This window comes from Xiphias gladius, chromosome 8, assembly GCF_016859285.1.
Source record: "Xiphias gladius isolate SHS-SW01 ecotype Sanya breed wild chromosome 8, ASM1685928v1, whole genome shotgun sequence".
NCBI lineage: Eukaryota > Metazoa > Chordata > Actinopteri > Istiophoriformes > Xiphiidae > Xiphias > Xiphias gladius.
In genome coordinates, this window is record NC_053407.1 from 1323518 (window position 1) to 1346856 (window position 23339).

The window sequence follows — 23339 nt, forward strand, 5'->3', positions numbered from 1 at the left end:
GAATCTGCAGGATATTATGCATTGCACTGCTGCCGCATGATTGGCTGATTGGATAATTGCATGAATCAGATGGCGTACAGTACATACAGTACGCCACTGCGGCAGGCAGGTCATCAGTCTGTGTGATCAGCGAGCACCTCACTGATGATCCACGAGGGGGTTTCACTTCCTCGGCGCTAGAACTGTACCGGCCACAACGCCAATACAACTGGTGAGACTGGAAACACATTTCTACTACAACTAATGTTACTACTGCAACTGCAGCCACTAGAGGTAGTGCTGTCACTTTCTTTACTACTACTGCTAAATAAACACGTGTTAGGCTACTATTAATGAAAGAGCTAAAATATGTCTGCCATTTAAAATGTAATTTTATTACATTTGACATGGCAGAACTGTTGTCACAGATGTGATGGTGCACATGATTGTGACTTATTTTACCTCTCATGACTTATTCTTGTATTCTAACGAGAAAGGGTGCGGCCCCATGCATGTGCTGCCCAAAGAAAAGGTTCACAGCAGCTGAAAGCAGAGGGTCAAACGAGGACGCGTCCCGCGCTTATCGGTCACGGTGTCACGTACCCGGAGGTGAGACGGCCAATCCGTCTCTCTCTCGCTCTCTCTCTCTCTCTCCCACACCCACCCACCCACCCACACATACACACACGCGCGCGCAGACACACATTGTGCGTGGTCGCGCGTAGACAAAAACTGAAAGTAAGGCCGGCAGTATCAGCATCGGCAGACCTGCTCGCTGTCTCGTCCTTGTCCACCTCCTTCGGGTCAGCAGTGAACGGAACCGTCGCTATGTCTCTGCCCACCGTGTCCCGCTTGTTAAGGAGCGCGCTGAGGACTCAGCCGGTCCCTGTGGCTAATCTGTCGTCCAAACCTGCCAAACACAATGTCACTGCAGGGGTGAGTTGCCGTCCACTCTACTGACCTAACATGACCTCGGCAGGTACCCTCATCCGACAGGGGCGACACATATTCCCGCACCAGTCCGCGTTCTCCACCTGTTGGCCCTTACTCTGCGTCGCAGCGCATCTTGGCCGGTATGACTGAGCATAATCCTGCCTGCGGGGCTGACTTTCCCTTAACTGCGCCAAACTTTACAGAGTCTCGCTTCTCTCATACGACAAATATTAATTAGTCATCTATCTGAAATGTTGAATACCTTATCTTCCGTGCAAAATGACGATATTGATAAGCTATCAAAATAATTTATTTTTAACCCTTTTGATAAGTGCGTCAGTATCTCGCCATTATTCCGCCTAATTACAACACGTAGACGTCTGTCAGCTCGGACAGAACTAGCAAGCCAAAGACTGCACCCTGACATGTTCACATTAGCCAGAGCCCTGGAACTGATTCCGCCGTATTTTAGACGGAAGTTTCATGTTGTGGTGTGAGTGTAACTCCAAGTTTAATACGGTGTGGTCGCTGGGTGAACACATGTGCCCCGTCGAGCGGGGGCCAGGTTACTGACCTTGGTGCTGAGCTAGGTCAGGCAGAGTGGGCCTAGTGTCCCATTTAAAGTGAGACATTATCAGAAATGGTAGTAGTTAGGGACCGCCGACAAATTTGTGCTCACTCTGACACTGTACCAGTCACGGGCCTGATTAATTCGTTCCTCACTTCCACTCAGTGTTTGGTTACATTTAGCTCAGCAGGCCATGAGCTGCCTCCCCCAGGGAGGGGAAGGCTTGATAGTATATCGAACTGTAACATTTCGTATTGATAAAGCTACAGACTCCACTCACCTCGGTTTAAGTATAAGAACTAGGGATGCCTGGGGTCAGTTGTAACGTTTGTTAGTTTCCCCCAAGTTACAACTGGAAAACAAAAGTGAGCAGAGATCTCAGACGTCGTCTGTGTGCAAGTAGTTACAGTAGCATTACCCAGGTCCCTGGGTGAGTCTGATGAAGTAAATGCATTTTTACCTACTGTTTTAATGTGTTAAATGTGCTTGTGCTTTGTGCATATACTGGTGTTCCGTTCTCTGCTGTGTTACTCGTGCCTGCGCCTTTGACATGTTTGCCCTTTGTGAAGCACTGTAACCTTGTGAAGAAAAGGTGAGTGTTGTTATTATTACAGGTGCATTACCTTGCTTGTTACCATCATTGATTAGCTCACGTCTCTTTTACCTAGATCATTTTAGCTGTGAAATGAAGCTTGCTTGCTTGGTAAAAGATCACCTTTTAATCCTGAACACAGTGCACTTTAGCCATGTTTGGTTATTCTTTTATTAGATACTCCCGGGTCTACAGGGCCGGCTCTAGCCATTCTGGTGCCCTAAGCGAGTTTAGGATTTGGCGCCCCCCCCATCACTGATATAGCTCAGAAAAATTTCAGCCCAATGCCTTACATTCTAAGAAGGAGCAGTTACCCAGATAGCTAGCTGCTGGTTTGCAGAAAATGATGGGCCATTGTTTATTAACATTCCATCAATGTATCTCTCAAACTAGTTATCAACTTACCATGAAGACATCGCGTGACTCCACACCCCTGTTTGCTCGGCCAGGATGCCTACTCTGCTGCATGTGCTGCAGACAGTGCTGAGAGTGTTGTAAACAATGGAGTCGGAGCGCGCTCTGCTGGACAGATAATGTGTTGACAACATTTCTAAATCACCCCAAGCATCTTTTTCTGCATTTTCTTCTGTAAAAAGAAAAAAGTTTATTATCGGTAGATATTGGACAGCATATACACCATTACTGGTATATATATCTGTGACAGGCCAATACTGGCTGATAAAATCAGCCGACCGATGTGTCAGTCGGGCTCTAAATATAACAAGTAGTAGGGGTCATATTTCAGATGTCTATGACTTGTTAACTCATAGACATCTAACTCATAACTAAATAGACCACATACTGATTTTTCCCTCTAAACTTCTCACAGGGTTTAATTTCAATAAATGTTCAAATGATCCAATATCTCACCAAAAATCAAAGATCACAGAAATATTCCAAAAACTGAAAACAGATTTGTGTTACGTAGGACTTTTACTTGTGATTGAGCATTTTTATATTGCTCTGTTGTTACTTTTACTTAAGTAAAGAGTTTGAATACTTCTTACCATTCAGATTCACATCCTTCAATCTGTATCTGAGTCTAGCAGTTATCGTAGCATCATCATCTAGCATTAGATTTATTTCTACTTAGTCCTCTACTACAAATGAAACGTCTACACACAAAACAGCATTTTAATGTTAACATAGGACAAAATGCCTCTACATTGGGTTTTCTCTTCCTCCTCCACTTTTCTCCGTTTTCATCCTTGTGCACCTGAAGGCTCGGACCTTTTCATTATGAAATAATTTGAGCTAATAATGACTGAAGCGTCCCTCCGGCTCATCCAATCCAGCATTTGCCATCAATCAGTCAGTGTTACATCTCGGATTTGGGCTGAGTGATGCACAACTGCGCATCAAACGGTTCCCATCATCCCCTACTTTCAGTGCGCACAGTACAATGGCAGTGCAGGGCAGATGAGAAATTGTGAGGATTAGCAGTGTTGATTCCATCGAGTTGTCAAGTTGTGTCTGACAGTTCAGGGGGCGCAGTATGTTTCTTATTGTAATTAAAAGGCTGTTTTTGCTGTTCTCTAACAACATTTAAACCAATGCCAATATAGATACAGTATCTGTATTAAAGGTAAGCTGTGAAGTTTTCTGGTAAACAAAGTTTCTGTTTACATTCAGTGTTTCTCTCAAAAACAGACTGTGTATCCTTGAGGTCCGACAAGCATGTTGAATTCATATCCTTCCTCATAAAACATTTGCAAAGCCGGCTTTTGATATCTGTATGTGTCCTTGTGTACAAGATATAAACAAAACAGGCACCCGCTCAGAAAAACATTGCTCCATAGCACCACTGCTGTCTAAAAACTCCACAGTGTACCTTTAAACACATAGCACATGACACTCTGGGCCCTGGTGACATTCTGTATCTGCTGGGCTCTAATAGATATATTGGTAATTTTTCTGTCAAAGAGGCTGAAGATTTGTTTTCCTGCTGCCACTTTCCCCTACACTTACGAGAAAGACAGAGAGACAGAGTATTTTATAGAGTTTATTTTCCAAGTAGAGCACTAACCAAACCAGTCCATGGTCCTGATATAGCTTTAATAGTTTATATTCGGTGAAATTATTAGGACAAAGAGCAGAATTGTAAGAACACCCAGGCAAGTGTCGGGACTGTCCTGATTTAATCAGGGCATCCCAACTCTCCAAACAACAGTAATGCATCATTGGAGATGGGTTTCAATCTTGAAAGAGTCTTGAAAACACACGGGAAGGGCTTAAAACAGCTGAGTGTTGTTTTTGGATTGAATCCTTACTAAGAAGTCTTTTTTGTTGGGTTTTCTGCCAAAAAATAAAAGCAACCCTGAATCGCAAAATAAAGCATTACAGAGAAAGGGTGTTCACTCAGATGCTGGGGATCATCATTAACCAGCCTTAATATAAAAGAGGAAAGATGTTACCATTTGCTTCCATCTGTTTTGGTGTTTTAGTAAAGTTGACAACCTGAAAGTTCTGCTGTGGACAGATGGGACTTGTGTGTGTATTTAACACTCTTACCCATGTATTCTACATCAAATTCAATATATTAACTATATTATAATTATTATAATCAGAGAAATAAAAGTATTGTCATAGGCTGTCAAATAATATAAATTCAGCCGTCTCTTTGTGTCTGTGTGTGTCCCGCAGGAGCAGGCAATAGCTATGACAGTCTTTTTTGTGACCATCCTGGGTCCCTCCGGCTGGATACTGGCTCACCTGGGGGACTACAAGAGGAACTAGTAGAAGAGGGAGAACAAAGTATCATCCAGGCCCAGACGAAGATGCAGGCCAGCTGGCCAGTCAACCGACGCGCCCTCCACGTCTCTCGTTCTGCCGCGTCTTTCCTTGGCTGATGGGTTGAGAGCTGGGTTTTCTGCTTCCAACTTGTTGGTGCACTCCTGACCTGTGATAATGTGCATGTGCAATGTGCACCAGTCAACCTCTTACTAATAAATACACGTTCAGTATAGAAAACTGGGCTCAGTGTGTGTGATGTCTGATTGCAGATTTTCCTCTGATTATGGCAGTGACTAAAATGACATGGATAAGGAATACAGGGCTGCGACTGGAGATTATTTTCAGGAACACGTCATCCGTTGATGTTTTTTTTTTTATATTACTGGCTAAATGTTTAGCGTACAGCATGTCAGAAAATACTGACAAAAGATTTCCCAGAGTCCAAAGTGACATCTTCAAATGCCTTTTTTCCCATCTAACCGTCCCAAACCCAAAGATATTCAGCTTACAATGATATAAATTAGAGAAAAGCAGCAACTCCTCACATTGGAGAAGCTGGAACCAGCAAACGTCTGATTGTTTTTGCTTCATCAAGGGATTAAAAGACCGACAGCTATCTGACAAAATACTGACTGACAACATAGCTGGGGGTTCATTTTCTGTCAACCAATTTATAGATTAGTCAAGTAATTGTTTCCACACTAAAGTCCTGATGTGTTAAAGACATACGGTGGAAGTATAGTATGATCACAGCATGTCAGCCATTGCGTAAAAAAAAAAAATGACACTCATTGCAACAGTAATTTGATCGCCGTGATATTAAGTCGAGTGTTACATGTTTCATTAAGATGGTTTTCATTTGCATTAAAACACATTTATTATTAATACATACATTTATTTCTCTTCAACACTGTGTGTATAGTGTGTGTAAGACAAACAAGCTTATTGTGTGGTTAATACATGTAAAACAAGGGAGGAGGCGACAAAAAGAGGTAGCACTTCATTTTACAGGTCTGTAATTTCCAAATAATTTCTTTTCTGGAGTGTTTCTGGAAAGAACAAAATGATTTGGCATTAACAATAGGGGAAACAGGAATTAGTTCATTATTCATTTATTTTTAGAAACCTAACTCTCCATATACATGTATTTTGATTTGGATCCTTGTCTGTAAACAAATTTCACATCGTGCACTGGCTAAAAGGCTCCCTGAGTAACTCTGGCAATTCATTGGATTTAATGAATTGAAAGTGTACTATTGAAACCTTTATTCTCTCTTCATTTTCTTACCAAATTACAAACTTCTTTCACAAAACCCTTCCTTGGAAATTATTCAGAAATTACAGTGGTAAACTGAGGTGTTACCTGATCAAATAATGTTTCAAACAGTGCACATGATCTTAGCATTTATACAGGCATGTACTGTATTTACACATATTAACGTGACTGTAGACATGAAGACGCCACCGTGGACTCTTGGGCATTGGGGTGGATATTTTTCAATATTACATAGCATTTTGTAGACTAAATTATTTACTGATTAATTTTAAAAAATGGACACAAAATAATGTCAGTAACTGTTAGTTGTCACCCTAAATATAGCAACTGGTAAACAGAAGCACTAGCATTCAGTAGGCAGATGTGATAAGGAGCTTAAACAAATGACCAGGTGAACACAGCTGCCCTTTGTTATTCAGAACCTCACATGCAATGCTTATTGGGAATTGTAGGCACTGTGGGATGGACTGAACAGGAAAATGCAATGCCAGATTTAAGTGATAATAGTTTTCATGGTCTACACAGATCATCAGTTCCAAAACCTGTTGAGCCCTGGATGTTTTTTGGTTTTTTTTGTAGTTTGAGGAAATGACATCATCCTCAGTTATTGCACCGTAACACACACAAAAACACACACAGACACACACAGCCTTACGTACTGATTAACCAGCAGCCTGTCTACCTTTGTGCTGCTGCTGCTGGTAACAGAAAAACCTCAGCTGACTCCCTGTAACGACAGGCAGCAAACGGAAGGTGTTGTGTTTAACTCACATTCTACGTGTACAGTTTTCAAGTACAAAATTAGAAATGACTTTTCCGTTTTAGACAGGACGGCTTCCTCTCCATTGTTTAGCTATTATTAACTGAACATATTCCACATAAACAACTCTAATTGTAACGTTGTGTGGACAACAGGAGATGGGGCTTGGAACTGTTGTTTCAATCTATCAAACCTGAGCTTATAGACCTGTAGCGTTCAAAAGTTGTTAGAAACAAATGGCATGGTCAGAGTACAATGAATGACACAAGGCCAGAAATGATCACTCAAGAAAGAGTAACCCTAGGAGGTCCAGCAAGGCCAGTGACCTCGAGGAGCTACTTCCTGTTTCAATTTTAATCCATCATGGTCAACATAGCTGCAGTGTAGAGCAGTTGTTTGTGATGTACGGTACATTCTCCCTCTCTCTCTACTCAATTCAAGTCAGATCAATTCACTTCAGAATGCTTTATTGGCATTAATGTCAGGTGAACAATATTGCCAATGCATAAAGGATAATTCATTTCAAAAATTAGATGAGAAAAAAAGGGAAAGAAGGAATACAATTCATTAAAAAAAAACAGGCCAAGTTGATTACGATCATATGTCAGATTCAGTGATGTTGTTTTGTTGATGTGTCCCTCTGTTTGTGACATGCAGTCACATATTGCGCAGCTAAGACGCTACAAGTCTATCTCCTAATAGAATCTCCTGCTTTTCACCGTCATCAGCTCTGTGAAGTTTGGGATTAACAAATCAAATTTCTCCAAGTATTCCACTCAGTGGAATCAATATTATATCGATCACATTTAAAGAGGAAGTGCATTTCTGTCCCCGCCTGACGAGCAGCGACCACAGACTCTTTCCCCTGTTGGTAGCCAGGACTTCTTGTCTCGTCCTTTCTCTGTGGTTAGACTGTGGTCTCTGAGTCTGTATTTGGTCAGGATCTGTCTCTGCTTTGTAGCTGTGACGGTAAAGAGATACTCTGCTAATTGATATTCATGGTTTAGGGCCAGATAGAAGTTTTGGTTCAATGGTCCAATGTTCAAGACAGATATCTTTTGTTAATTTAATAATTTTACTCTGATTTGTCATTGAAAAGCAGTGCTGGTCTGAGGTTGAACAGTACTGGGTGTTATTTGATCAGTAAGTCTGAGGACCAGCTGACAGATGGGGACACTTTTGCTAGTTCAGTTCTCGGGTTTGTCGTGTCTAAAATCTTTGTCTCTTCGGGGCTCAAGCTATTGTGAGGTCGTAGTCAAGTCAAAGAAACAGTGTGTAGGGAACCAAAAAGGTGGAAGTCCACAAAAAAGGCTGCAGCTTTGGAGAATATCCACTTGATTTCTCACTCAGACTACTGAAGCCCCATAATCATTTCAAATAAACTTTGGAATATATTTTTGGAATGTGAACTATGGATATGTCCCCCATCACTGGCACTGAATTCAGTCTAGCAAAGAATCTTTTAATGGGCAGTGTGAGCAGCAAACAAAACCTGCTTCAATGCACAAGGGAACACGTGAGTATTAAGACTTAAAAAGACTTGAAAGAACTGTGAAGCTGTCCTTTAACATAAATATGAGCTTTCACAGCCTTCTTATCTTTATCATATCTGAGTTCCGTTGGGAGTCAGTCCATTTCTTTACGTATTGGGAATTTCAGGTGAAATAAAACCACGTGTACTACAAAAGTTAAGATTTTCTCCATCTCTTTGCCTTTCAAACAGAAAGTATCTCTAGCCATTTGCTCAGTATGTCCCCCAGTAAAATATTCAAAGTCTATCTTTTTTGTTTATATACAACAAGAGACCAATTGGTAAAATGCCTCTCTTGTTAATCCACAAAAATCACACGAATATTGATCGTTAATATCCCGTCTAAATCTTTACAGCATATGCCAATTTAATTCTTTGTAAAGCGATATTCAGAAAGGATTCCCCAGAGGAGTAACTTCTCCTATGATAGATTAAGTATAGTCAATACATAATTGCCTCATTACTTGCCTCCAAAGTCATCTTTGAGAAGCAACACCGTCGGTACATGGTTCTTTACTCCTCATACTTTTCAACAGTTGGGATGAAAACAAAACTGACTGCAGTATCTTGATTTATTTCTCCGTAGCGCAAAATACACTTATACCAGTTATACCTGTAGTGTTGCAGGAGCAATAGGATGATGTGTTTAAATGCAGTTAGTGCTGTGTCGCAGTTCCTGCTGGTCACCACTAGAGGTGGATAAATGACATGAAGAAACATCACAACAGTTTACTTGAAACATTTTTATTTCATGAAAATATTTACCAATGGCACTTAATTTACTCTAGTAAAATCAACTTTAAAACTTTTTGAATCTGGTAAAAATGGAACAAAGGTGGTCCAGGAATGTGGACCATGGAAATAAATAGTTCCATTACAGCAGCCACTCAGCATTACCTTGACGTTTGTAATTTTATTCAATCATTTACTTTGTCTGGCACTTCTGACAGTGTGGTATTCCATCAGAGATAACCTAGATTAAGACATCTTGCATGTCTACATTGAAATCAGATGGCTTGTTCCAGATTCCTGTGCACATCACCTCCTGGTAAAACCAAAAAGAGAACTCGGAGAACATCCCGGCAGTCAGGGAGTTCATGAAGTTCTCTTTTCAAAACAAACAGTACTGGACAACTGGCCTGTATCAAAGCCCATTTCTGCCAGGAAATAAAAACAAAACAAAAATAAAAAAAACTGTATCTCCCAAAGTGATCATACAGAGGAATTAAAGCCTCTTTAAAACAGTTTCAGCACAAACTGAACATTATAATCTTCATGAAGGATGATTTACTGCAGGACTTGTGTATTAGACTGCATTCCTAGATCGTTAATTTTTTTCCCTTTTCTTTTCTTAGTGGAAATAGGTCTAAAGCCACATGCACCAACTGAGCAGGGAGTTTTGTGCAGCTGTCTTTGTTAGTGTTACTTAATCTTGTTTTAGTGTTGTGGTTTAGCATTTCAGTGAAACCGCCTTTTCATGCCTGTTTTATCCTGCTGCTTTAAGTAGCTCCAAGAACATGAACTTCAACCCCATCTGTGAGTCTAGTGTAAGGGGCGAGGCTGAACTTAGTTTGCCCTGAGACGGTTCAGTCGGTATGCATGGAAATTTAGTGCTGCATCCAACAGTTCACTTAACCACATTTGCTTTGACCTATAAACTTTTTCTTTCAACACAAGAACACAACATCTGAAATACTACGGATGTTTCGTATTCCCCGTGTTGACACAAAGATTCATCAATAGGACTGATGTATCTTTGTGTCTCCAGCACAGACAGACAGAAAGCAGCTCCCAATTAGCACAAAGGCCACCAGACTGATGAAGATGCCGACTAGTTTCAAACAGAACAGAAAATATCCAGACTCAAGTTATTACTGTCAAGGTGTTAAACCGCCGATGTGTGCTGCTGTAACAGAACCAGAGAGCACACACATTCTCAAAGAGCTAAGTTACACAACCATAAAAAAATAAACATTCTCCAAAATGTACAGCATAACAGCAAGGCCAAGGGGTTAACCAGACTTCATTTCCGACAAGGCTCATTTGTTTCTGCATCAGCCAGACAGTTCAGTGAAGTGCTTCGATTCTCCACTGTATCACCAAGTCTGCGTAGGAACAAAAATGTATACTTTCATTTATCTCCCCTCAGATGAGCAATGAGCACACTGAACTTTCCACAGTTAAAAAGAAAATCTATTTCACTGAAATGACAAAATTTTAAGGAATGAGTGGTTTGGTGTGGCAGGGAATTTTATCATTTTGAGGCGCCAAAATCTGATGTCCTACCATTAAAATTAGTTTACAAGACAAAAGCAAAAAACTCTCCCGAGTCTTCAGTTAACATTGTGGGCACTTTCCAGTAACAACTCCTGTCCCATCACTGGTCCCAATGGCATTGAACTTACAATCTGAGTGTGTTGTCATCAAAGTCTCTTCTCTTCTTTTGTCTAATCATGGCCTTTCCTGGTTTTATATTTTTTACTTCCCAGAACCAAACTTCAGCCAAAAAATTCTACATGCTAGCTTCAATATGATTTGTTGCATATTAACATGCACAACGAAACTATGCTTTCAGGTGTAACAGAACTACTGGACTGACATGAAGCAGGTGAAGTACGGGGTGCACATGAAGATTTCAAGCCATCTTTGGTTTGGGGGGTTTAAGAACTTCTTTGAGGGGATTATGACGATATCTGCTGTTTATTCTCTCTTTATTACTGCATGAGTTAAAATGGCACCCAACCCTTGTTCAAAGTCCGTCTACTTTGTATCTAACTGGCCCACTAGCTTCCAGGCAACAACGATGGATTCAGTGACAGAAGCTAGCGCGCAAATACAGCTGCAGTTAAGGAGGTGATGCTGAGACTTCAGTGCAGTGGATTTGGCTGCAGTGGAAGTGTCTGATCATGTCTGAGCTATATTACAGGACCGGATCATTATGGCATAATCAGGGAAATAAAGGAAAACATTTTCCATTTGAAATGTTATGTGCAAAACAATCTGAACCACAATTACAGTAAACCTTGAAAAGAGAGAAAAGTTTTGGATCCGACAGAGCAAAAATGACTCGCTCTCTGCTCCTCAGATTCCACCTGGACTTTTGCCAGGTGTCTTGTTTTTGTTCCACTTCTAGTCAAAGGTAGATTCTTGACTGGGTGAAGTTGGACACTGCCCCAGGGCACCAGACCCCGAAAAGCTCCAGGTTCACTGCATGGCAATTACTGTGTGTTTATTAGATTAACTGCATATCTGTTTAGTAATATTTTCATTAAGACACAGACGCTAAAATTAAATATCAAGTCAAAACCAAAGTAAAATCACGATGAAAAGCGACTCCTGTCAGACCTGGCCCACAATAAATACATCTCTGGTAATGGTGTCAGCATCTAATTTTCAATCATTACTAAGTAGTTGCTATACAGAAACAGCAAACAGCATCACTTGCAAGCTCCAATTTTTTTTTTTTTTAAACAAATAACAGTATTACATGTAGAGTTTACCTATGTCTGTATATGTAAGTTGTAAATGCATTTATGATACAAATTCATAAGCACCTGTCAGCTACCAGTAGCAACTAAGACCAGTCACTGAAGACTGTGAGAATTAGTGCAGAAAAATAAAAGATTGAAAAGCTACAAAGACCTGGAATAATTTAATATGTATACAAATCAGCTCACTGTCACAAAATAACACCTGTAAAATATACTATAATTCAAAGAGAAAAGAAAATCTCTTCTCCTTTTTGGGTTTGTTAAGAAATCCTGGTGCCCCATGTTCAAACCTCTGATCAGTTCTCTCTGAACAAACAAACAAACCAAGAAGATGAGCAGAGAAACTGTGAAGACATTCTCTAGGCTGCGTTTACAGAGCTGTGACTAGGACTGAACATTTTCAAAAACATCATGTCCTATTAGAACTGAAATCTATAAAGCCCTCTTCACTTGTATGGCTGTCAGCAGAGAAAGCTAAAAGGAAACATGTTGTAGTTGCTCATTTGGAACCAACAGTAACACACAGACAGTCAGACTTGAATTAATTTGAACAAAAAATATGAGGAAAAACAAAACGGGCAGCAAGAGAGAGAGCATTAAAGAAAGACAGCCCTGAAGATAAACATCACTTTGGAAGTTAGAAAATAGAAATTAAGGCCCCGAGGGAAAAAGCCAGAATCTTGCATATAACCATCACCTTCCTGACTCAACGGAGCATCACCCTCTCAAACATCATCTTATTCTGTCTCTTTGCAGTCGTTGCATGGACTCCAACTGTCAGACTGATAGTGAAGTAGACACACACAAACACACACACACAAACACACACACACACACACACACACACACACACACACACACACACACACACACACACACACACACACACACACACACACACAGCCCCTGAGCGAGGTTAGTTATCTTGATGCTAACCTGTAACCCCCAGCAACAGGGGAGAACAGCACCTTGCTGCCTTCACATCATACAGAAATAACTGCAAACCTCATGATTAGTTACGTAATGATTATTTAAGTTTTTTAAATAAACAGCTTATACTGTTATGTAGTGTGTGGTCGCCCGGTGATGTGATTGCAGTTATCGTGCTGTCCTACAGTGGACATCATACAGATGGCTTGACAGCTAGCAGAAGGCTTAGCACTGTATAACACACACCCTCAGTTTATGCACTGCTTATTCTTTCATACCGGTCCATCAGTAGGAAATGACATCATGTCCCAGGCCTGGCTGGTTTACATGTGGCCCAGGATTTGCGAGGGTCTAACATTGTACCATGTTAAACTCAGGTCCCGTCAAGAGACAGTGTGACTGGGTTCAGACTGACCCGGCAGCATCGGGTCCAGCAAGACGGGCCTCAGCACTGCTAAAGGGTGGCAAGGACCCTGAGGAAGGAGATGATGAGGACACAAAACGACTGTCCAACCCCAAAAACAAGAGCCTCCAGTGAGATCATCCTCTTCCCTGCCGCCTTGTACACACCTGCTATGGCTGCACCTTAACAACATAAGAGAAAAATACACAAGTACTTAGCAAATTAATGGTTTAGTTTGACCTGTTTTCTGATAAGGTAGCAATGCTTTTTTAAGACCCACATTACTGTCCATGAAATTCAAGGAAAACTGAAATGGATTAAGAAATAAATAAAATAAATTGATTATGAAAATAATCATTCTTTGCGGAACACTTTTCCACTTACAAAATCACAGTTCACTAGTGTATGATAATCTAGACCTGCCCCGCGCTGACCCAAATGGCCACATTCTACTGGAATGGTATTGGTTGAAATAAACCCGATCAAATGTCGGTCCCTTCTGTAGTATGACATGTCCACCTCAGCCTGTTAGTGTTGCAAATCTGCTGTTCCTTATGAGATCTGGGCTCTACAGTGCAAGTATTTTACCTTTATAATCAAGTAAAAATTAGCATTCACCAAAGACATTTTGTGAGGGAAGAAACCCCACTCTGTCACACTACTGTCCAACTGCGAGTGTACTCAGTGTTTGTGTAGTCCCAACTACACAAGTGATAATACTAAAACAATTAGCCTGTCACGTCACATCAATTTCAGGGGCTGGATGTCCTCCCAAACTTTCGTTCATATCTTATCAATAATTTAAGCTGATCAGCTTCATAGTTTGGAACCAGGACCTTCAGTATTTGGATCAAGTAGCTTGTGTGCCAAATTTAAAGCATTCACCTGTTATTTCAGTATGTCAGATACATATTAAACCAACATTGCATGCCTTATGCTGCTACAGTGCTATATTTATTTCCATTTTATATAGTGAGCATCTTATGCACAAAAACTTCTTTCAAGATGAATTAAGTTCTATCTTGTCTCATTTTCAGATTGTATACGACCTAAAAATACTGTGTCATTTCACATATGTATCAGATCTGTCTTGGTACGAGCGGGACTCGGACTCCAACCGGGTTGAGGCCAAAAAAAACTTGACCATATCATAACCCAGGAAGAAATACACACACATATTACTTACTGGTGAGTACTCCCCCAAAAACTGGTCCCACGATGCCCATGAGGAGGATGGCAATGGGCATGAATCGGGCCATCTTGTGCTGACGCAGCGTGGCCAGGGAGAGCAGAGCTGCAGGCAGGTGGAAGACCAGAGAAGAGACCGCTGCCCACAGAAACACGCCATACCACATCTCTGGACAAACAGACAATCATGCAGTCACACATCACTTCATGCCAAGCAAATTACAAATCACGTGCAGTCCCACAGGGCACTGGGGTCATTTAATCAGATCACATAATTAAAAGAATACTATGATCCCATGCAGGTGACAAGGGGTCAAGAACAATTTAATGAATATGAATGTGAATCCTATGCTATGGCCTTGGCAGTCACCAAATCTCAACCCAACTGAACACCTATGGGAGATTTTGGACTGACGTGTAAGACGGCGCCCTCCAACACCATCATCAAAACACCAAATGAGGTAACAGCTCTTAGGAGATTGGTGTCCATCCCTCCAGTAGACTTCAACACGCATGGAGAATCTGGAGGTTCTTGGTGGAACAACTAAGATGGGGAGTCCCACAACGAGGCCAAGTCCCAAACTTCGGCCTTTGAGTCCTAGACAACTCATATGTTCTTCAGCGCATTAATGGCCATTTCAAAATGTACACACCAACGCAGTGGCAGTTAGTATATTACATAAACAATATTGCGTTATGATATGTATTTCTATCACTTTCCCAAACTTAGTCCATGGTAATACATAGATAGCCTTGCCCGAGCTACTTGAGTACACAACAAAAGTCGACTACTGTGCATTTCTACACCATGAGAAAGAAAAGCTTCAGACAGAGGCTTAGCGATAGAACTTCGAATTAACTTGTTGTTCATTCTCCGCATACAAGCAATGGTCAGCCAGACATTTTCATACTTCAGCTTTCCTCCATGAAATAGGAACGTACACACCTAAAATGACCAAGAACAATGCAATGCAATCGTATGCAGCGTTAATATACACGTTTTTAACCACGTTTGGGATTGTGTAAACTCTAATGGGATAAAACACTACACGTTTGTCAACCGCCGCTGGGAACAAGTCCGATTATTATTGAAACAACAGTTTAGATTAAGCAGGAAGTTAGCTAGCTTCACCAGCGTACCGTAGTTACCTAAACCATGCTAACACGTAAGTTAGCGTCCAGCACCTAACCTACAGGGGTACATTTTCATTTGAGCTAATTTTGACGTTAAACACGTTCCTTAAAAGGGAAAGGCTTCGTTTGATATTCCTTCCCCAAATACGGCTTTTCGACTAAGTATTCCAGCCCTCATACATACAGCCTGTATAGCTAACAAGCTACCAAACACTAGCCCACCTGAGAAGTCGCTGAGAGATGTGTCGTTGCCCCGGTGTGTGCCATTTTTTCTCGGCACTAAATTCAAACCGAGTATTTGCTGGACAAAGCCTATTTCGCTATACCTGTCCTGCATTTCTCACACTGATACTAGACACTGCATGAGTGGAAGATAGCCAGCAGACGTGAAAAAACATGAGAGTCGGTGAGAGATTTGCTAACACTCGATCTTGACGCAAGACTAGCTAGCACCAGGCTAGCTGGGCTAGCTGTCAACACAACTTGCTTTGACGTCAAAGCTTGGTGCTTTCGCCCCGACGTGAGTCTGTTTGGCAGAGGCACAGCCGGCTCTCCCAATACGCTCTGACCGGAGCCACTATTAACCAGAGACCATAAAACTGCAGAGTAAACGCTGTGGGCTATGGAGAGTACGCATTGATGCTAGCGGTCTAGATAGAATCTCCCCTCAATGAGGAAACGTGAGAGACGGATCTGAATGCCGCTCGGCGGTAGGCTGCCTGAGAGTCTGAAACCAGGGAACATTTGCCTAGAACCCCTGAATGGTGGTGAAAATTTGGGAAGAGAAAGTTCATTATTAACCAAAGTGAAAAACTCCCTTTTTTTGTATTTTTAATTTAAAGTTTACGAACAAAAAGTGTTTGTCTCATTCACTAATAACCATAATCATATTTTAGAGAAAGGCTTCTATGGGTAACGGGATTCACATTTTAACTAAAGTGAAGAGACCTCCCCGCTTTCCGGGGACAGTCCCGGTTCATGGCGTCCTGTCCCCGGCTGGAGCTGGCCGGGGAATCGTCCCCGTTTTTAACTTTGAATTAGAAACAGACGGGAGAGAAAAACCGGGCGTCAGGGAAGACGGGCAGACGTCTCGCGTTGTGCTTGTTTTTCTGGCCACCAGAGGGCGCTGGCTGCTCGCTACAGCCGCTTCATATCACTCTTCCTCTGCTACCCAACGCTTGCTTGTCTAGTTTATGAGGAAAACTGCAGAGTGGAACTCGACCAGACTCTAGCAAGTGTCAGATGAGTCCACGGCATCACCACAAACCTCTTGTCAAGCCAGTGGGTAAACCCAGGGTTAGAATCAGGGCTGGGGTGACGGGACTTAGGAATCCTACTACCAGGGGGACAGGGAGCTGACCTGCAGGCATGCCGTCTACTTGGATGAAGGCTACCATGTGATCTGGAAATATAATGCATCATTTTTAATTTAGCACATTTAACGTGATATTTGTTCAGCGGGTGTCGAGGGCTGATGGGGACCGCAACTACAAATTGTAGATGAGGAATAGGAATTGGCCTGAGTTTCTTTTTTTCTTTTTCTTTTTTTTTGCTTTAAATCCCTGCAGGGAGAATGGAGGAAGACTGGATAGGAAGAAGAGTGAAGGAGACAGGGAAGGAAAGGTGAGAAGGAAGAATCAAGGGAGTAATAAGAGTGATGCCTGGAGAGTGAAGAATGAAGTGGAAAGGTAAAGAGAAGGAAGACAAGTGAAGAAAAGAGGAGGAGAAAGACTGGAGGAGAAGAATTATATCAGTTTGCCTTCACCGTTGTTTATTACACTACAACAGTTACCATGGTCAAAATAAATGAAACCGGAAATGTTGCCTCTTTATTTTATAGATAAGAACATTGGATATTTAAATGATATACTGACCACTGAACTGGAAATCCCCGGTTTTCATTTTAGAAATGTGACCTGACCTGCTTTCCTGCCCCACCAAGCCTGTTACTTTTGTCGAACCGACCATCAAATTACAACTCATCAGGTACAGTACAGGGTTATGAATAGAAACCTCTCCTTAGTTCCCTCCGGCTTCACATACCTCTGCTCTCTCCCACCTTGTCATGCCCTCCATATGACACACAGGACACATATAGCACACATGTTTAGATCCACAGAAGGCCTGCTGCAAGCTAGACTGAAAGAGCTGTATGAATGTCACATCTTTTCACCACGAGAGGGCAGTGAAGCCTGTCTACTGGTCTCCTCCTGAGCCGCAGCAGAGGCCTGGCTACACAGACACACTGGTCCAGAGACCAGTGAGCTGGTGGCAGTGAACCCTGCTGCACATTAGTTCTCTCTACCTTCAGTGATCTCTACAAATGGCTCGGTCCTCGAGGGCAGAAAAGAAGGATGTGGAGTGACTGCATCTTTCACCTTAATGTGTTAGTTTGGAGACCAGATAATTGTAGTGAGGTTCTGATGAGTAATTTTGGGACGTAAGGATGTGAGGATGATTTGTCATGATGCTCTTTAAAACTTTTTTTTTTTGGGTGTAGACATTGATAATTGCCCTGAGGGTGCTGTACCCAGGACATAATGTTTTGTCAGTTGACCTCTGCGAGCTCTTTGCAGAGTGATGCTCCTAATTCTTCTGCTGTCTTCGATTGACTGTAATTAACGACAGGGAGAAAGAAACATGACTCGTTATTGAACGGTGATTGTTTTTAAGCCTTTTTGGAGGAAGGTAATAACAAGTAACGCTTAAGATTTGCGAACCGCTAAAGTCACACTCAGTCTGACGCCGTTGGACTAAGTAACCGCACACACTGAAGTGCTGACGGCCGCGTTTAAATTGTCTCTAGTGTGGTTCTGCATCATATAGTCCCTCAGAGGACATCCTGAGAGGAGAGCATAACACAGTGCTACATTCGCTTATAAGGGAGTTTCATTTTGAATAGATCTCGACCCTCATCTCTGGCTTCACTAAACCTAACATTTTCTGACATTCAGACTTCCCACAATACACAGTTGTGGACAGGATTTGTGCCAGACGAGAGACCCAGGTCCTCAGCCAGTTCATTTACAAGTACATAAAAGTCTTGAAATACCATAAAGTATTGGCTTGTCAATGCGTTATATAAGAAACGACTATGCTGTAGCTGGTCCCTGTCTACATGCTGTTCCATGAACTTGGCGTCTTGCAACCCTGTTCCTCACTCTCTCTCTCACAGCAGGCGGAACTGATTGAGCGCCACTGATTGGCCGAGGTGCCTGAAGATGTCAGTGTCGCTTTCTTGCTCCTGACTGAGAAAAAAAAAACTTCATCCTCCATCACCAGCCATTATTTTATTCGTTTTTCCTTTCTGTTTGCTTATTGTGTTTAGTCTGCATTGCTTTGAAAAAAAAAAAAGTAAACAACTTTGAAGGCACTTTAAAACCTGTTTTGTGAATTGTCTGCAACAAATGGACACATATCTGTCATACAGTCCTGAATTTTAAGCAGAGAATTTAGAATATTTATTTATTTATTATAGCAATCTATGGTTTCAGTATCCAAGTCATAAGACTACGACTGTTGAGGCTTTTCAGAAGAAAAAGTGGGCGAGTGCATATGATGTGGCCAAGAGAGCTTCTGTTGTTGTGCAATGAAAGAGCACCCTGAAGACTGATGCCTCCGGCAAAACATCTGTCTCTCCCAGTTGTCTAATCATATTTGCTGTCTGGTTTACTAAAACAAGACCAGACCAGCCAGGGCACAGAAAACCACGAGGAGTGTTGAATTGAGGCCATGTGGAAATCCTGGAGCATTAGCAGGCTGAAACTCAGGCTTTGTGCATATACAGCAATGTACTGAGTTTCAGTCAGTCTGTCTGATCCTCCGTGGACCCTGGATTATAAGGCGGCGATGCTGTAGACACAAGTACTTCAGTGTTGACTTCATGGCATCTGTTTTGCTGGAGTACATACAGGATACCACTGGAACTGTAAAACACACCTTTGTCTTTCACACTTTGTCCTGCCTGCACTGCAACCTGTAAAATCACCACTGTGCATTTAGTTCTCCTGGTGGATCCCTTGTTTTCAGTTGCAAATAAAAAGCTGAATGAATGGTAATGGCAATCTAACGTTTAATGCTTTTGTAGAGTTTCGATCATAAACCATACATTTTTAGTGCAGTATTTTGATAAAGTGTGTGTTATCCTCCTTGAGTTTTGACAGGATTTAGATTTACTCTCTTTGTCCTTCCTGTTCAGCTGATACTTTGAGTGCCACAGTCAGTTGAGAACGTGAATTAACCGCTTTGACTGAAAGCTTGTACATATAATTCAATAGTGTGTGCAGATTCAAATGTGCAGAGGTTCCCATTTGTATCGTTTGCTACAATGAGTAAAGCATAAATATTCTGTCACTAAGTCACTGAAAATGTTGGTCAGAATGACTGATGTAGTGGGTTGTCAATGGTTGAAATGGCAACAATCTGCCACATGAACAATGAAAATTCCTCGCAACAAGTATTTGTCTGCTTCTTTATTTGTGCCTGAACCCGCTTGTTCATAAATACAGTGACAATACTATCACTGACTGTTATGTGTGGGTTTTATCTGTGGTTCATCTACTGCTGTATTTCCAAAAAGCAGAATTCAAATCGGCACTTTTCATGGCGTTTAATTAGTTTAATGACGCTCAAAACTTGTGCACATAAAGACCAGACAGGTGCACGTGACCGCAACCCGCTCTCTTGACAATAATATTTACAGAGATCCGACATTCCCCTTGAGCAAGCGCTTGGCAACGGCGGCAAGGAAAAAACTCCCTTTTAACAGGTAGAAACCTTGAACAGAACCCGGCTCATGGTGGGTGGCTGGGTTGAGAGAGAAAGAGAGAGAGCGAGAGAGGGTGCTCACTATGTTCATCAGCTCGGTCACATGATAATAACTGTATCATTAACCATATCAATGACACTGTCTGTTCTGACCTTCCAGTTGCCAAATAAATGCGTGATCTACAAAAATTGATAATGAAGAATTTCAGTGAAAAATTCGTCAAAGTAAAAACGCGACATCAGAACACACGGCAGGTTTATTCAAACAGGACATTAAACTAAACGCAAGAGAAAAGACAGAAACTCAACAAGAAAGTTCCTATAAAGTTAAGTCAGGCAGCGAATATTCAACAGTCCTTGTAGCAATAAAGACATGATCACATTTTTCAAATACCTCTGGTCTACCTGCTCTGCAAATCCATCAAAACAATCAGTATTCAACCATCAAAATCAGGTGCACATGTAAGTCTGAACCAGCATATTACACATTAAAAATGCCATAAATCCACACGGACACAAACAGATGATCCACTTCCTCTAAAATTACTTGAACAGACTTGAGTCAACATTTTCAAGTAATAACAGCAAAACAGCAAAACGTCCGAACATCCATTAGAAAGGGAACTAATGTAAGTCTGTCACAGTAACAGACAAAAGATGATCCACTTCTTGATTAGCTTGAACAGGCTTCGATCGACATTTTCAGTTAACATTATACACCTAAAATAAATAATCTCCTTTCTGGGGCAAATTGTAAAATAAGCCTTAGAAACACAATGTGGTAGAGGGGTGGACAGCAGTGTTCTCCAGACCAAACACTTAGAAAAAGCAAACCGTTTTACAAATCATCAGGTGGACAACAGACAACTATTCAGATCATTCCTTTGTCATTCACTGCATTAGTTCATTATTGCCAAGCGGTCTGCTTCAGTGCCTGTTTTGTACTGTAAGTGTCCCAAAACATGGGGTAGTCGCTGTTGCGTGTCATAGGTTGTACTGTAATATTAAATAAATACATATGTTTAACAGCCTTTAAACACACATAACAAAATGTTGTGTTCATCCAGAACAGCTTTGCTTTGAATTCCTCCATCAAATCTCACTGAGCGGCTGTACACAAGTCCAGCATCACGTTGCAAACAATTCAACAGAAACGAAGGGAGCGACCGATTACAAAGCGCTCCGACAAGTCTCTGACGCGGACGCAAAGTGCTTATTTTGTCGGTCAGAAACCCTGTGAGTCTCCGAGTCCCTTTATCCAACCAGACATCTTTTTGTCCTTTTATGACAGCCCTCATAGGGACATCAAGTCTTTGTGCTCCGTCACAGTAAGTCAGGTTCAAGGAGCAGTGAAAGGAGAGGAGATGGAGAGCCCAGCAGGGAACCGACTGTTCTTGGCGCCTTTTTCCTCCAGCAAGGGGATGCTGGCTGTGGGAGGTACAGGCAGAGGCAATACGGTCAAGGTTTTATCAGCACACTGATCCGCATAGGCTACCCTGAAAAACCCAGCAAATACAACACGTATATGGAAATCAATCAATGTTCAATTTGTGGCTGGCTGATCTGGGGTCAGCCGAGGTGAACAGACTGGTTTGCTCCGGAGCCCGGTACAAATCCCCCGGAGAGTCTGCCTGCATCCTGCCAACACCCTTTGCATCCATGTTGCAGGTTCCTCCTGTGTTTCACAAAGAACTCGCTAGTTAGAACGTGCGGATCAATTGTTGCACACGTACAAGCTTCTGGTCTTTCTGAAAGCACTGACCCACCACTAGTTTGTTCAGTGGAGGAAGTTGTCGGTGATGTTCCGAGTCAAGCGGAGAAGCAGTTCTCCAGACGTTTTCCCCCGAAACTAAGGAGTCAGACGTATATAAGAAAGCAGAGTTTAAATCAATAATTTGATCCTTTTTAACATTTGTCACGGAGACAAAGAGACAAAACTATTCTGATGGAAAATAGTTGAGCCTGAAGACTTTATCTTTGGTGTGAGATTGGATACACGTAGCGACAGAACCAGATTCCTGTAACAGACAATTACATGTATGTACCCATTTTAGATACACTAAAATCCATTTTCAACACCAGTGAGATAAGACAGCGCTTCTTGCAAGAGAAACACAGATTTTGCTCCGTTAGGATGATTTTGAAACAGCTAACTCGTTCGGTTCTAACAAGGGGGTCCACAAACCTGGCCGTGTTTATCTTGCGTTCAAAAACGTCCGACCCAGGTTGAGCTCTGTGCTAATGAATTCACATCTTGCAGCTCTTCTCCAGTAAAGACAAATGGTTTTTAATGAAACATCTGATCTGTGACCACATGTTCAAAACCTTGTTCCCTGATAAGACATGGATTCCCAAACACAACTAAATGATCCACTATCCGAGATGTATTAAAAAAATGATCCCTCATATCCATTTTTGGTGTATGCGAGTCGAATCGAAGCAAAATGTCCTTAGAAAGTCCTTAAAAAAAGTTTTAAAAAAAGTTTGTAAACTTTACAAAAACATCTGGTTGCTTGGAAGCTGGAGAATTAGTGTGTCAGACACGTTTGGATGTTTCAGCCACAAATTGGGTCAGAAATCATGGCACTGAGCACCAGGTTGATCTATTTATACGCACTGGAACATCCCATGAACTACCTGAGTTCAAGAAAACCTCCAAATATCCTGATACACGAACGGCGTGCTTTCGTAACAGGTCGTACTGTGGACACACTTCACTTTGATGAACACTTTCATGCATAATAACGAACATGCTGGGATTTGCATTGACCGGCTCACTTCTTTTAGACCCTTTGATAAGCAATATTCTAATGAGTGTGAGAGAGCAGACATTCTTCCTATAGTTGTTTTAAAATGTTTATGTGGTGCACGTTTCAAAATAAATTTGATTTCATCCAAACGTGACCTCTTTATTTTGGCAAATTATTTTGGAAATTCAGAAGAGCTATATTTACACCTTACAGCGTTAACATGGGGGTAACACTACTGTCGGTAACAAACGATGCCGAGAGAGAGTTCATGTCTAACACTAGACACAGGCGCTGAGAAAATCTA

At 41.7% G+C, this 23339-nt stretch overlaps 2 protein-coding genes across 7 annotated transcripts; one reads left to right on the top strand and one right to left on the bottom strand.

Moving 5' to 3' along the window:
- Positions 1-679: 679 nt before the first annotated feature.
- On the top strand, positions 680-5042 carry LOC120792699 (cytochrome c oxidase subunit 8B, mitochondrial). The gene is made up of 2 exons (XM_040131948.1): positions 680-915; positions 4716-5042. The coding sequence occupies exons 1-2, from the start codon at positions 808-810 to the stop codon at positions 4806-4808; spliced, it is 201 nt and encodes a 66-aa protein (XP_039987882.1). The 5' UTR covers positions 680-807; the 3' UTR covers positions 4809-5042.
- A 4058-nt stretch (positions 5043-9100) lies between these two features.
- Positions 9101-16622, bottom strand: tmem170a (transmembrane protein 170A). 6 transcript variants are annotated; one of them, XM_040133229.1, is made up of 4 exons: positions 16445-16622; positions 14383-14553; positions 13209-13378; positions 9101-10477 (listed from the first exon to the last, which is right to left on the bottom strand). In XM_040133229.1, exons 2-3 carry the CDS (start codon positions 14549-14551, stop codon positions 13248-13250), a joined length of 300 nt encoding a protein of 99 aa, XP_039989163.1. In that variant the 5' UTR covers positions 14552-14553; positions 16445-16622; the 3' UTR covers positions 9101-10477; positions 13209-13247. The 6 variants fall into 6 exon arrangements, with proteins under 6 accessions (XP_039989163.1, XP_039989161.1, XP_039989165.1 ...); XM_040133227.1 differs by lacking the exon at positions 16445-16622 and adding an exon at positions 15741-16389; XM_040133231.1 differs by lacking the exon at positions 16445-16622 and adding an exon at positions 15525-15720.
- Between the last annotated feature and the right edge of the window lie 6717 nt (positions 16623-23339).